General features: G+C 35.7%; 1 protein-coding gene across 2 annotated transcripts in view; it reads left to right on the forward strand.

The window, feature by feature from the left end:
• ZFC3H1 (zinc finger C3H1-type containing) overlaps positions 1 to 15,141 on the forward strand; it is a 41,188-nt gene extending 26,047 nt beyond the window's left edge. For both annotated transcript variants that reach the window (XM_014272257.3, XM_014272262.3), the window contains exons 22-35: positions 417 to 603; positions 996 to 1,187; positions 3,093 to 3,330; positions 4,486 to 4,591; positions 4,693 to 4,891; positions 5,441 to 5,535; positions 6,430 to 6,540; positions 8,754 to 8,858; positions 8,947 to 9,112; positions 9,783 to 9,883; positions 10,973 to 11,074; positions 11,664 to 11,703; positions 14,113 to 14,175; positions 14,301 to 15,141. In XM_014272257.3, coding sequence (XP_014127732.2) covers positions 417 to 603; positions 996 to 1,187; positions 3,093 to 3,330; positions 4,486 to 4,591; positions 4,693 to 4,891; positions 5,441 to 5,535; positions 6,430 to 6,540; positions 8,754 to 8,858; positions 8,947 to 9,112; positions 9,783 to 9,883; positions 10,973 to 11,074; positions 11,664 to 11,703; positions 14,113 to 14,175; positions 14,301 to 14,438 — 1,843 coding nt within the window. In that variant the 3' untranslated portion in view covers positions 14,439 to 15,141. The remainder of the gene's footprint in view (positions 1 to 416; positions 604 to 995; positions 1,188 to 3,092; positions 3,331 to 4,485; positions 4,592 to 4,692; positions 4,892 to 5,440; positions 5,536 to 6,429; positions 6,541 to 8,753; positions 8,859 to 8,946; positions 9,113 to 9,782; positions 9,884 to 10,972; positions 11,075 to 11,663; positions 11,704 to 14,112; positions 14,176 to 14,300) is intronic.
• The last annotated feature ends 665 nt before the right edge of the window (positions 15,142 to 15,806 follow it).

Below are 15,806 nucleotides of genomic sequence, written 5' to 3' on the forward strand. Positions count from 1 at the left end.
TAAAGGCTTATATATAATCACTGTAGAAAGTAAATTAAATATTTAATGAAAATGTAACTTACTTTAATACACCTCTGAAGTATCTACTTAAGTTCTTAAGCTTCTGTGATGTAAATGCCTTTATATCCTGGTTGCTTAGAGATCAATCTTAGCAATTTTCAGTTAATTTGGACTCTTTTATTTGAATTGGCAGTATTCATAGAATACTTATTTCTGTGCACTATTACAATTGTACCACCTTACCTCTGAAACTTAAACTTGCTGAAGCTTTGATAGTGAAGGACAATGTTTAAGAAAAGATACTGTGTGTGATTTCCATTCTAATTAAAAACATCCATTTTCATATTTGATTCAGTGGAAGTCATAATACCAGCACAACTGATGTGAGTCCTTTTTTCAATATTTAATTTTTACAGCTCCTCATCTGAGTGTTTAGATTCTACTTTAAATGTTTTGGCTCGAGCCCTGGAGAGCAACAAAGAAAATCCTGAAATTTGGTGTCATTACCTCAGACTTTTCTCAAAAAGAGGAACCAAGGAGGAGATACAGGAAATGTGTGAAACAGCAGTGGAATATGCTCCCTCTTATCAAATTTGGTGGACAGTAAGTAAAAATTCCAAATAATATATTAAGTGTTCCTGTAAGTGTGTGTATTCTACTCTGTAAAGTCAGTGTGTGTGACAGGAAAGTGTCAAATGAAAAGTACTATTTTTGAAACATCATAAGTTGAAAATGAAACTATTCAGGTTCTTGCCGGTTATTTCTAGAAATAATCAGTTTTCCTCAGGTAGCAAAAATTATTTAAAATCAATCTGTTAAATTGATTGCAAAACATGGGTGTTCTTGTACTGTTAAAAGCGGTATCTTTAGAGGTTTAACATGAAAATTTGGCGTGATAAGATAGCAAAAGGCATTATTTGAAGTTTGTGATCTTTAAACCTTAACGTAGAAGCTTTACTTGCATTTTGATTGTTGTTACTATTATTTCTCTCTAGTTTTTGAATTTGGAGAATTCCTTCGATGGAAAAGACTACGTATGTGGGAGGATGCTACAGTTCTTAATGGAAGTGACAGGAGGAGGAGAAAACCCAAATCTTGTGTCCTTTCAGTTGCTGGAGACACTCCTCTACAGGGTTCATTTAAGCCTCTTTACAGGAAGACATCAGAATGCTCTTGTTCTGCTGCAGGTAACTTCCAAATTACCACCCCAGGAGTGTTTTCATAGCTTCACCTTTTTAGTTTGTGTGACTGTGGTAGTTTGAGCTTTAGTGGAATTGTGCCTTCCCTTAGGAGAATTTCTTCAGCAAGTAGAGGCTTCTGCTTTGAGCTATGATGCCATTGTAAAAGCTGCATGTAGCTTTGAGGGTTTTGTTGCCTACTTTTTTTTTTTTGTTTGTGTACCTAATAGCCTAGACTACTAGGTCTCAAAATAATTCCCAGGGAGATACTTTATTTTTTGGTTTCTTGTAAACCATAGATCAGGTTTTTGCTGTGAAAGGTCTGAGAGTATTGCCTCAGGTATTCAAAATTGCTACAGAAATTATCAAACCAGTAGTTCTTGGGAAAGAACATAGTAGCTGTCTAACAGTATTACCCTAGACTGTTAAATTAGATTTTATTTCTCCTGTCAACCCTGAAGGCAATGAGTTATCTCAGGCCAGAACTGTGACTGTAGAAGTAATTTAGGTGACTGTTAACTCTTGTGTTGATGATGAAAGTGGTGGCTGAGGGTGAGAAATGGACATCACCTTCTCCCAGAGTGGGAGCTCTGTCCTTTCAGTAGCAGGTTGTTTCATTCCTGCCAGTAGGTGCCACTTGTTGCTTGCTGCAGCCTGTCACTGCCCTCAGTGTTTGAGAACGTCAGGCTTTTGTCTGGCTCCAGCTGGAATGAGAAAGCACAGTGCTGTGCTGACTTTCCCCAAATGTGCTGAGAAATGTAACTCTGAATGCATAAAAAGAGCTGGACTCTGGAGAAAAAACTGTTTGTGTCAAATCAACATGGAAATCCAGGGAGAATTAGACTGGTTGGTTACCCTCACCTTTCTTCAAAGCATCATCACAAAGTCATACTTTTTTTTTCCAAATGAATCTGAAATGTGTAGTTCAAAAGAATGGCTTGGCAAGAGATTATTTAATTGTATTTCAGAGAGAATAATTTTGGAGTAACTGCTACTTCAGAGTAAATAGCCGTGTGTATTGGAAAACTTGAAAGCAATTTTTTTCAAGTATTTTGTGGACTTATTTTTCAAGTATTAAGTGAAATGCTTTTGAAACACCAGTTTTCACCAACTTCAGGACATGTGTTCTGCTGAATTTTGCATAAATTTGCAAGTATATTCATTCTCTTGAAAAATGTATTCTTTGATCATACTGTGTTTGTGCAGAAAAATGTTGGCACATTGGTAGTCATGAGGTTCTGTTGTGTTTTAGAAAGAAAATTTGTTTAGACTTTATTTAATTGCATGCCCTAATTATTTTATTTAGTATCTGCTAGATTAACTGGACTATTCTATCTTTGCATATAACTAGTAGAAAAATTTCAAGTAGTATCCTTGTTCTCAGTGAGGTTTCCAAAACATTTTTTAAAACATGTCTAGTGATGGTGGACTTCAATAGGTGTAACTTAGTAGTTTTATAACAAGAATTTAATAAATAAAAACCCCAAGCCAAACAGACAACCCCAAATGCACAAGACCTAGTGGGATATAGCAAGTTGAATCCAAATTGTGGATGGGTTGTATGTAGAGCTACTGTATTACTTCTTATGGAGCTGGAAGTAATATAAGAATAAAGCAGGAAAATAGAAAGAACACGTGTTGGGAGATGTGTGTTTTCAAAGTGTTTCTTCACTTTTTGCAATAGCAATCTTCTGTGGTTTTTCTTGAACCTTTTACTACAAACTATGCATAAGGTGAATAACCACACATTCACATAAGCTGAATATGATTCTGATTTACATAACAAATTAGTTCCTGTCTACTCTCTGGAAAAGTTTTGAGTACATTAAAACCTATTCTTCCTGTTTTCTTTTCCTGTTCTTAAATCTTAGACTCTTTGACTGAAATGTGATGTATTTCTTCCACCCTTTACAGAATGCTTTAAAATCAGCAAATGACAAGATGATATCAGAACACCTTACTGCAAGTGACCGTTGCTTGGCTTGGCTGGCTTATATACATCTAATTGAGTTTGGTGTTCTCCCAGTCAAGTTCTATGATCCAGCTAATGTCAGTCCTTCAAGGATTGTGCACAAAGAGCCATTTTTAATACCATGGCAGACAGTTCAAGATGTGAAGACTGATCCTGATACACTTCTAGCTATGTTTGAAGGTAAGATTAAGGTGATAAATACTTAATATGTTCTTCACATGTTGTAATTCAAGAAGTATTATTCAACTTCAGAATTTCAAGTCAGTGTTGATGACTATGTTAAGCCAGTGAATTAATCCAGTGAATATTGCATTTTGATTTACCCAGAATAGTGAGGAAAATCCATGTTCTTGGATGCTTAACCAACACTCTTGAGTTCTCATCTGAGGTTTCAGTTCAGCTTTATCTTGGTAGAATATGATAGTTCAGAGAAAAAGACCAGTCACTGGCTTGTGATTGTATGACATTGCTAGTTTTCTTGGGCTTATGCAAGCATAAAACCAAACTTCAGCTGTCATTCTTTCTTACCCTTTTTCCCCTCAGGTAGGATATGTGTATTGGGAAGTTACTTTCCTGGAATATTAGTGTATTTCCTTGAAAGAGACAGAACAATGCATTTGTTTATCTTAATTCACAGTTCAGGTAAATTGAATATTTTTTTTAAATGAAAAATAAAGATAGAAGAAATAAATTTCTTAGCTTATGGTAGTGCTGCCAGAGGTAGACTACATAGTAGCAGACAAATACTGTTATATAGTATTTCTAAATGTCGGTGTTAAGTGGTTAGCCAGCAGCAGTATGGAGTTGCCACTGAGAAAATATTTATGCTGCTGTTGGCAATGCAGTGTTGAAATACTCAAGGATTAATGGAGTAGCCCAGCTGTGTGAGTGAAGGCAGTCTAGCTGTGGGTAATAGGGTTTTATTATGCTGAGGAGAAAAAGAATATCCTTGCATTAGCCTCAATAGCTTTCAGCAGCTATGCTGAAAACAATAGCTTTCAGCAGCTATGCTGGAAATCCTGGAATGTGATTTTAAATCTAGGGATATACTTCTGTCTGTAACATTGCTTTAGTGTTTCATTGGTAGGGTGGTTCCTATTTTTAAAAGGAGTAAGAGATGAAACTGAAAGCTTTGTCTTTGCACTGTGGTGATAAGTAATGAGAGAAGATGACAATCTATTTCTAAGAATTTGCAAAAAAAGCACTCTCAGAAATATCATTTCACACGTACGTATTTTCCTTATGTTCAAGGAGACATTTTATTATGTTAAGGCTTCACATAACTTTGACACTGTTTCAGGTGTAAAGGCTTTGTTTTTTACTTTTGTTTTGTAGATGCAGTCAAAACATGTACTGATGAAAGTCTTGAGGCTGACAAAAGAATAGCTACCTGCTTTCCTCTCTATAGGAACATGATAGCTTTGCTGAAACTTCTTGAAAGGTAAGCTGTTAGTTGTTTCAAGACATTCTTAACTGGAGTAACTGGAGTACTTGACCTTTTTTTTTTTTTTGGTTAAACTTGACCTTTTACTTTTCTTTAAGGTGGGAGTCTGCTGCAGAACTTTGTAGGTCTTTATTGGAGCTCTGCCCTAACAACTGTCAGCTCTTGGAGAGTTTGGCCACCTTGTATTTGCAGATGAAGCAGAGTGAAAATGCCCAAAGGGTGTGGATTGGAGCTTTTGAGAAGAATCCTCAGAATGCAGAAATTTTTTATCGGTTGTGTAAATTTCTTGTTTCACAGGTAATACTCCTCTTTAAAACTTACTTGCTGGTCTGCTAGCTCTGCAAAGTTTGGGCTTAGTGTGTTGTTTAAAAATCTTACAAAATTTATTCAGCTTAGTGATGTTTTTGTAATGTCTAGTACACCTTCCTATAAATAGGAAAAGTATAATTAGCAATACAAGTGACATGATAAAAGATAATCTTAGCAATTACATAAAACCATAGATTTATAATTGATGTTGTTCTAACTCAGTGTTAGTAATATCCTTAGGAAAGAAAACAGAAAGTAAAAGCACACCCTGTAATATTTTTTCAGCTTCTTTCTACTGCTGACTGCCCCATTTAAACTTCATTTGTGAGAAAATGATGACAATGGAGCATTGCAGAGATAGGCACACCACTTGTAATGCATTTTGCTTATATTAGTCTCACCATATTCAGGTTGATGTTTGCTTATATTAGTCTCACCATATTCAGGTTGATGTTTGCTTATATTAGTCTCACCATATTCAGGTTGATGTTTGATTTTTTTTTTCATTAAAAAACAACAACAACAACAATAAAACAGGAAAGGTCAAGCAGTATTCTTCCACTGTTGCAAGATTTCGTGGCAGCTTTCTTTGAGAATACATGCCAAGAGCATGGTCCCATGGATCTCTTAAGGTATGTTTAGAATAATATTTGAATTTAAATTTTGAAAATATTGGCATTTTCTTGAATTGCATGATTATCTAGAACTTCTAAACTCGTGTTTTTTAGCATGGCATGTTTTGCCAAAACTTCAGTGAATAGTGATTTGGGTATAAGGTTTACACTTGTTATTGCGCAGACACTAATTTGTAGAGCCATGAATATCTAAAAATTAAACGGTAAAAATGTTGAGTGTCTGGATTTGGGTAATGAAAATCAATCATCTATATACCAAAGTTGGTTTTGGTTTTTTTCCCCCCTAAAGCTAGGTGCCTAAAATTACATATCTAAAATAACACTGTTTAGGCACTTGAAAAAGACCTTCATCAAGAGGTCCAGCATGTTATTAATTAGATTATTGTTGAGAAGATACAGGTTTCATATGTAGCCTGATGATTTCCCCCTGGAAATTTAGCACCTAGTTGAAAGACAGAAGTTTTGAAATCTGCCAAGTTCCCTATGATGCCTGTGAAGATCTCCAAAGCAAAAGCTTTCCATGCTCAGGCTTATTCAGATGAGCTTTTGAAATGTTTTTATCTCTAAGTTAGGTGTTAGATTTTATTCTTGCTTGCATTTGTTTACATACTTGATGCATTTTATGAAGGAAGAGGAGAGTCTGTCATATAAGGCAACATTTAACTTCCTATATAATGAAAGAGTGAATGCCTTCTTTATTAATTACTTCTATATTTCTGTGAAATACTTTCTGTACAGATTTTATCTGGGTAGAATTAAACTGAAATCTAGGAGAAGTGCATTTTTTTCGTATTTTTCATGAACTGGATTTTGTAACTGAGTGTTAAACACACATAGGATTCTTCCATGTAGAAGGCTATTCTTGTTTACTACTATTTTTTTCTCTTGTAGATATCTCTTGAATTTTCCAATGCCAATTGATTTTACATCACCTCTCTATAAAGAACATCTTACAGATGATGTTGTTAACCAGCAAATCCCGTATCTGTGGCAGATCTACTGGTGAGATTTTCCCAGGAATTTCTGAGAAACAGCTGTTGTGTCTGAGTAAAATTGCATTTTCAAAGCAGAGTATTCATTACTTGCCTGAGGGTATATCACTTTGGATTCTCTGAATAAATGATTGGCCAGTCCTTAGAGAACATACTGGCCTGCTGCACAATGGAGATAATTTTATGAAACTGAGTTGCATATCAGCTTAAATTTTCCACTTGAGAAATCTTTCAGAAATTCTGACCTACAGGAATGGTAATCGGTGTGTTAATCTCAAAATGTTTTTTTGTTTGTGTTACTTTTGGTTTAGGTTGCTGCTACTAGTAGTGTTTTTCTATCTCTTGGCTTTCAGTTGTCTCCCTTTTATTTTACAATAGTTTTACTTTATTTAAGTTTCCATTCTGTTTAGTCCAGATCTCCCCTGCTCCTTGACTCATTGTTTTAGCTGTTTGTGGAGAAGCTCCACAGCCATGTAATGCAGGAGGGTGACTTATTCCTCCACAAGAGGTTGTAAAGGTTATAATGGAGCATGTCTTTGTCATGTATACACAATCTTTTTTCTTTTGTTGTTTTTTCTATTTCTTCCATCATTTCTTTTGATAGCAGCAGTATACAGGATTGCCAGAGACCACATTATTAGCTGTCTGTAACTTACACCAGTTACTTAGGTGTGGTTACTGAGGTGCTAGCTTACACTGTTTAAGAAGTTTACCATTTCATGGTCTGGGTTTCTCAGTCTTCACAAGTAGCTATTTGGCCTTTCAGATAAGTAAAAGGGCAAGGATGATATTGTTTCACATAATGAGTGAAAATCCACAGTACTTTTTCAACACTATTGCTCATTGTTTTTAATTGGTGGACAACTTACAGGTAAAATGTATAGTTTTCAAGAAAATTTGATCAAGACCTTATTTAAAGATTATCTTTATGGGATTTTTTTGCACTGTCTATTACTGTCAACTTAAATACTTCTTAATTTTGATTTTTAGCAAAATATCTCTTGACAAGCTCAGTTTTGGGTTTGCCACTCATGCAATAGAAGCATTGTTACTAAGACACTTTAGGTCACTATTTAGTCATAAGGTATGCTGACTTAAGCTCAGATTCTCCTGTATTTTAGCACCCTCTTCTAGGAGGCAATACCTAAATTACTTTCAGAGCTAATAATTGAGTATTTCTCATTTTGAGTTTTGCTGCAGTAAGCATCTAGGTACCTGGGCCCGTGTTACCTATATTACCTTTCTTTACGTATGGAGGACCAAAAACATAAAAGTTGAATTTTACCAAGTGAAAATAGATTGAAATCTGCAAAGCCTTAAAGGTCTTGTAACAGTGTTTTACTTGGAAAGACTATTTGTGTGCATGCATGTTTGCACACTAATGCATGCACATACTATTTTAGAAAGGGTAGCAAATAGGTGATTTAGTTAATAATTCCTGGGGAAAGCAGGAGTACAATCACCCACAGATTCTGTAACTTTAGTCAAGAGGGCTTGGTAGCAAGTTCAGCCCTATTTACACTTTATATATTTCTGTGTACTCCTTTATGAGGTTGTTAGATTTTCCCCCTCATTACTTATTGCAAGCCTTAATTTTTTTTTTCATTCTTATGTTACACTTTGGAATATGAAGTTTTTACTGTGTCTTGATCTAAGAATGTGTCAGCTCCTGTCTGTGATTAGGTCTTGTGTGTTGGTCTAACTGTATGTTTCTTTGAGAAACTGTTAAAGAAAATTTAGGGGGGGTTTTTTGACCTTTCTTGTCAGTTTTTTTTTCCCTCTGATGCAATCAGTGTATTTCTACCCCAGATCCTGGTAATGTTTGTTTCAAAATACTAACTTTGTTGCCAGAGACTGATACTATTTCTCAAGTGGCTTTAATTGCACTTCAAAATGTATTGTTCTGGAGCTCTCGAAATGGAAATCAAGACTTATCTCCATATTCTGCAGCAATTACAGCATTCCTATTAGTATTAGTAAGGGGTACTTTACAGGAGTAGAAGACAGTTTGTAATACTTATTTTTAAGGGTTGTATTTCAAACTTCATGGTATTCCTTGTTACCTGCTTTTGAGACTTAACCATTCTAATCAATTGACTGATAAATGAGTCCATGATACATTTAAGCTAAAAACACTGGGGTTTTTTTGTTGCATCTGAGAATGCGAAATTCTTAATTGTGTCATTGTTACACACAACAGTTTTTATCTTTTATTATAAACAGTTTGTGCCAGTCTCTTCATGCAAGTGTTGGTGAAGCACTGGATGCTTATGAAGCAGCTCTGGGGGCAGTGATGCAGCAGGAAACTGTCCAGAACATTTGGTTGGAGTAAGTTCTTAAGGGAAGAAAGTTAATTAATCTCAACCATTAAATGAACACTACCAGAACCATCTTTTTTCTTTTTTTTTTCTTCCAGTTACCTTGTTTTTCTCAATAGCAAAGTTGTTGAATCCAGCAACAAAGTTCAAGAATTCAAGCTTTTTACTGATCTAGTGAACAGATGTCTGGTGACAGTCCCCACACAATATCCAATTCCATTTAGTACTGCTGATTATTGGACCAATTATGAGTTTCATAATAAGGTAAAAATGTGTCTGTGGGCAGTTTTAGTTAAACAAAGTGGCTGATGACCTGTTAGCAGGTACCTGTAATCTATTTGTTCAAGTCCAGCACCAGTATATGAAGACTAAGAGCTAGCAAAAGAAGGAAGTGTCTGAGTGTAGTAGTGTTTTGAGCAGAAGAGAATCTAGCAGTCACCTTTTCAAATAAAGGTCCTGTAATGCAAAGAGAAACTTCATGACATGGTAATGAAAAATTATCTTTTTCTGGAGAAAAGAGAAAATTGGTGAGGGGAGGAAGATATGGTTACGCAAGAGGGGTCTGCAGATGGAAAGAGTTTTGATCATAGAAGTTATAATGGTTGAGAAATAGAAGAAATTAAGTAGGAGGGAGAAGTTGAGCACTTATACAGACAGAATAAAGCTCACAGAAATCTTGGATCCCTTTTTGCTAGCAAGCAGTGCATTTATCTTTATGTATTAAATGCAGGCTAGAAAGACTAAAATAGGTGGCGCTAGCAACTTGACACTAAAGTATATATATCAGTTATTCAAATTGATTTATGTATTCTTGAGGGATAAGGTTTGAAGGTGGCAACTCATTTTAGTCATAGTGTTCATAGTTTGTCATACCATTATTGTTAGCAGAATAAGACTATAAAGTGGATTAATGTTTATAATTCAAATTCTACAGGTAATTCTTTTTTATTTGAGCTGCATTCCAAAATCTCAGCATTCCAAAACCTTGGAACGGTTTTGTTCTACCATGCCTACTAATCCTGGACTTGCACTGAGGTATGTAGAAATACTTTCAGTTAAGGCAGGTGATTAACAGCTGTTGTTTTTTGTGCAAGATTTGCATGATTTGCTTTCTACTACAGAAGTAAAACTATTCCTCTGTCATTGCATGTTGCTTGAGGCATATTGTGCCTTCTGACGTCACCTCAATCTTAGATTTGACAATGTTCTGTTCTATCTACAGATAGGTTATAATTATACAGAAATTAACTCTGCATTGTAGATGATGACTTCAAATGGTCAAAATTTCAAGTGGGTAGAGAAACATCATATATTAAAATATTTTTGTTACTTGATGATCTATTACAAGTATAGTTCCAGAACAGATAAAGAATGGATATACCAGTCTATAACAGGCATAATTTGATAATAGCAATGATAAATCATAATTTAAAGGAAATCTGATGGGAAACAACCAGTTAATGTAAGCATTGCACTGGCTCTTGAACAGTGTTTCAAAATGTGCTCTGCCAGGATCAGAGTCCATATTTTACTGTGTTCAGGTGCACTGAACACATGAATATTTTAGTAATATTGAGAAGTCCCAAAACACTGTTCATCATCAAGAGTGACCCCTAAAGAACTCAAAGCAAGGCTCACGTGTGGTTGTGGGCAGGGGGAGAGTGTGACACACCTGTCTTTGACACATGAAGTTGAAGGGCTTCATTTTAAACCAAGTTGCGATTCTGTCTAGATGGAACTTGCAGCTCCCTTAGACAGTGTTGACACTGCATGAAATGGGTGAGCAGAACTGACTGAATATTATCCCTAGCCCCATTACTATAAAGCTAATTTGTCTCTTTTCAAATGTGTTGTTACCTTGTGCATGCTAAAAGTGAATCCACTTGTAATATGCCAAGATTACATCTCTGATCTCACACTTTTTAGTTATTCTCTGAAAGTGTATCTTTTTTTGTTCTGAGGAAAATATCAAATTTGTATATGGTGGCTTGGGCTTTTTCCTACTTGCAACTCTTGACTCAGATTAGGTGTAATGTATTTTGTGTAATGTGTTTCTATCTTTGGATAGCTTTTCTATTCCAAATGATTAGAGCACTGGTCCTTTCTCATGAATGCCTTTTACAGACTGCTTCTGCGATACTGGGAGGAGAGCAATGTTCAGATTCTGAAACTACAAGCCAAGATGTTTACATATAATATCCCAACTTGCCTGGCCATCTGGAAAATGTAATGCAACAGTCATACATCTGTTTTCATAGCTATTGCTTTTGTTTGTAAGGTTTACTTCACAAAGGTAAATCTGAAATGTCCTTCTAATTGGGCTTGTACTTGAAGCTTCTCTTCATAAGCTTATTTTGAGAGTAACTTCGTTACAGCAGACAGAGGTACTGTCACTTCTTTAAAATGAGAAATGAAATTTCCCTCTTGGGGAAACTTAACTGAATGGATATTATGCAGATAAATATGAATTATGTATTTAAAAGTTGCCTTTTAAAATTCAACTATTGACTTCTGTCTCCCCCTCTCTACCCCTCCCCTTTATATATCACAATAGCTGTATTCTCCATTATCCAGTGATGCTGAACTGATCTTTTTCTTCAGTGTTTGTTCATAATGGGGAACCACTGAAATGTCTTGCTCATGTAAGGTTGTTTTTAAAAAATGGCTATTTTTCTATTTTCACAATAGATTAATCTCATTGGAAGTTAGTTTCTTCTCAAGGAATTAGTAATTCCATTCCACAGTCAGTATTCTGCCATTAATGGCATTTAAAATAATTCAAGAATAAATGTTTTTATATATTTCTTTTCCTCAGAGCCATTGCTGCCGAATGCTTTCTAATGGGACAAAGAGAAGTAAGTCAACACAGTGTACTAAAATGAGTAATTACGAAATTCTGTAAAACTTCTCATTCCTTGGCTTTATCCAAAACAATGATAATCTTGTAAATCCAAGGTTTCTAGTTAGTTGAAATACTCTTGTTTATAGACACCAAAACATGTGCCTCAGGTGCGAGAAATGTTTTTGACACTTGAGGTAGAATGGATTATATAATGAGTGCATGCTCTTTCTGTGTATCTTTCCCATACTGGGAAGGCTATATACTTCTCCCTTCTTTTTTTTTTTTTTTTTGCTTTTTATCTGGAGGAGATTGTTATATTTTAAGTTCTAGCAGAGGGGGAAGCAAGACTCTTGCTGGAAGATGATAGTGACTGTCTTTACAAGTGCACAAGAGAGCTGGAGAGAAACTTTTTGCAAGGGCATGTCATACTAGGGTGAGAGGGAATAGCTTCAAACAGAAGATAGATTGAGTAGATTAGAAAAACCAGCTTTATTTTGAAGTGGTGAGACACGAACAGGTTGCCCAGAGAAATTGTAGATTGCTTCCAGGGATGAGGTTTCTAGGCCAGACTGGGTGGGGTTTTGAGCAACCTGGTCTAGTTCAGTGGAAGATGTCTCTACCCATGGCAGGGGGTTTGTTATCTAGATGATCTGTAAGATCCCTTCCAACCCAAACCATTCTTTGATTCTGTGAAGTAGTTGGAAGGGTGGGGTCTGGCAAACTAGTGTATGAAAAGAGTTTCCATAGTTCCTGACCACACACAAGAGTCCAGTTCCTTTTTTCCAAAATAATAGGATTACTTACTAGTACTTAGAGTAGGGAAATATCTCTCTGTGTAGAAACACCAAAGTGGTTTTTTGGCACAGCAACTGCATCACTTTTCAAATAGAATTATCTTCCTGGTATTGTTGCTGACACCTTCAAAATACTCTTCCATCTGTGTATTTGGGGGTGGGGGCTGTCATGAGGCCCTTGATTTGTGATTCATCTCTTGCTTGTGGTATTTGAGCTACTTCTCTGCTGTATTTGGTTTTGTGTCATCTTAATAGTGGCTGACTCTTAGCATCCTTCTTTTTTGTCAGTGGTCTTCTGAATCAATATTAAAGCTTTAACTGATCCATAAAGGGTAGCATGGCTGTTGTCAGACTCACATATGAAATGTTTTCTTTCCTTTTCTATGGTCTCCTAGAATGTTTAAGAATATCCCCTAAGCAGAATTACTTTATTTGTTAGATCAAATAGCTCAAAGTCAGGAGATATCAAAGGCTGAATTGCCTATTCAACCTTAATTCTGTCTCTGTTGATGGTTTGGTGTAATCTGTAATTAATCACAGATCCCTGCTTCAGTCATTGTATTAGATGGACTACATCTTAGAACACTGCCTGTAGTAAGGCTGGTGACTGAAAAGAGCTCTGATTTGTTTGGTTAGAAAAAAATATGTCAAATGCATAAAAAGAGGGCCCTTAAAGAAAATGAGCCAATTAAAATGAAGGCATATGTGAAACACTGTAGCTGGATTACACCCAGAAGAAATCTTATGGTTTTCTTCTGCAACCACCTCACTAATTATACTGTATATGGTAGAATCACTTAAGTAGTCACTCACAGTGCAGTTGGGTTTTTGTGGGGGTCTTTGGTCTGGGATATAGTGAGCACTTAAAACTGTTTACAAAAATCAGTGATTGTTCCAGATAACTGGATATTCTAGTAAGCAAGTAGGATATTGGTTTAAAATTGAATTGTGATTGAGATTCTGGATTTCCTGTTCCTGGAGAACCTGTCATTTATTTCCTTCAGAGGTCATGTAAAGGTTTGTTAAAAGAATATGAAAGTGGGTACAAGTATTTAAAATGCCAACAAATACCTCCCCTAGTGACTCTGATTGAAGTTGGGACTTAAGATACCAGTAGTTGAAGGACACTTGAGTAAGTACTAGTATTACATATTTTGGTCCTCTGTTTTGAACCGTAAAATGGTAAAACCATTTTTTTTTGAGAGTTGCAAAGACTCATACTGATTGTTGAACATAGATAGATAGATGCTGAAGGAAAAAATCCCATGAAGCAGTCATTTTCATTTCAGGATTGTGATGATATGCAATAAACAAGACTTGAGACTACATATTGAGTGGTGAAAGAAATACTCAGTAAGCTGCTTCCTTCCACGAATGTGTTCCATCCTGTGCAATGAATGAGGCAAGAATCTTGTGAAGAAAAATAGCAAGTCCTCATGTAACTAATCATATTTATACAAGGGTCAGAATTAAGGTCAGACATAAACTTGCCTTTGCTTTTAGTACCAGTTTAATGCTTCACTTCAAAATTATTTAAAAAATTATTGCAAGAGATTTTTGTGTTTCAAATAATTCATTTTGCGTGCATGAAATTGTGCTGACTTTTAATACTTGCCTTTGTTTTACAGGTCCATCATTTATATCAGAGAGCCCTTCAGAAGTTACCTCTATGTGCAACACTGTGGAAAGATGTAATGTTTTCTCCTTATGATTAAGTTTGAGGTTTCATATAAATTCTCTGCATATCCCATATCCATAGATGTGGTGATGCTCAGGCTCTGGCTAAATCTTATATCTGCTTCCCCATCTCTTTCAGCAACTCTTGTTTGAAGCATCAGGAGGAGGTAAAACTGATAACCTGAGAAAACTAGTTTCCAAGTGCCAAGAGGTTGGAGTCAGCCTAGATGAGCTTTTAAATTTAAACACTTACAGAACAGAAAACAAGAATCTCTGAACACTGGGTATGGTCAGCCATAAGTCCTATAAAATGCCAAAATCAGTTGAATGATTCTTCAGGCTGATCCATGCCCTAGCATCTGTGTAAGGCAGATGAGTATTGCTGAGCATATCAAGTCTCCAGTCTGCTTTCCTTGAACCTGGAAACAATTAACATGACCTTCCTCTGGAAACATGAACTCCCTGTCTGGCCTTGCTTCTGGGCCCTGCCAGATTCTCATAACATCATCTACGTAAGTATAGTTAATCAAAATGACAGACTTTATTTTTTTATGTTTTCTTTTTATTTACTATTTTCTTTGTTTTGCTGTTCCTGATTCACTTGACACTCTCACTGATGCCTGAGAGATCTGTGTTTGGGATTAATTTACTGGGCTGTGTTTACAGTAAAAAGCAACTAGTCCATTTTGGGTTTTTTTCCTTTTTTAAACCTTTTTTGAGACTTTTTCATTACAGGATTTAAAACAAAAGCAGCCGCTCTTAAGGAAAGTGTAACTGCCGTGGCCACAAGTATGCTTCTTGCACTTGAAGGCTCTAAGAGGGTTGCTTACTGCCCTTTTCTGCATTGGACTCATGGCAGAGACTATTAAACTTGAAGATTAAAGAAACTTTTGCAAATGCCAGTGCATCAGAACCTAAGAGTGGTCAATTATGTGCAATTTTTTGTAAAGAAATTTTAATTTATAATAAAGTTTAACAGTTTAAAGAAAAAGAATATTTATCTGTTTTGTTTTGGTACTACCTTACACTATTACAGGTGTTTTTGCAGAGATTTTCAATACAAGCCGATCTTGAAAAAGAAAAAATCTTTAGTCTTTTGTCATTTTGATCAAGAGATAAGCAAATGTGGTTGAGCTGCCTATTGTGGATATAGAATAACTGTCCCCTTGGGGGTTTTTCATCCCCTTGCCTCAGGTACATGGCTGTTTGTCCCATAACAGCTATTCCTATCAACAATATCACTTCAGTAAAGGAAAATGCATTTTATATTGTCTTTTTTGCCCTTAATGAAAGGAGGCCCACTTTCTGAAGTTGATACATGTACACTGTAGAGAGAGATGAAATATGTGTCAAGTTATATCAAAAGGTGGCTGTAGTACCTGTTGCATAGGTGTTTCATTAAGATGCTAGTAAATGAGTGGTCTTTGTGGTAGAGAATGGGGCAAAGTAGTTAGACATATCATTTCCAGTCGCTTTCAAAACTCTTACTTTATCTGAAGCTGAACATGAAGCAGCTCTCTTAAAGGAGGAAAAAGTGGAAAATACTGGTTTTCATCCAGGGAAATGGAGAGTGTTTCTGCACCTTAAGTCCTTTTAAACAATTCATACTTAATTTTATAATTTTTGCTTAAGTATAATACTTCAG

This window comes from Zonotrichia albicollis, chromosome 4 (assembly GCF_047830755.1).
Source record: "Zonotrichia albicollis isolate bZonAlb1 chromosome 4, bZonAlb1.hap1, whole genome shotgun sequence".
NCBI lineage: Eukaryota > Metazoa > Chordata > Aves > Passeriformes > Passerellidae > Zonotrichia > Zonotrichia albicollis.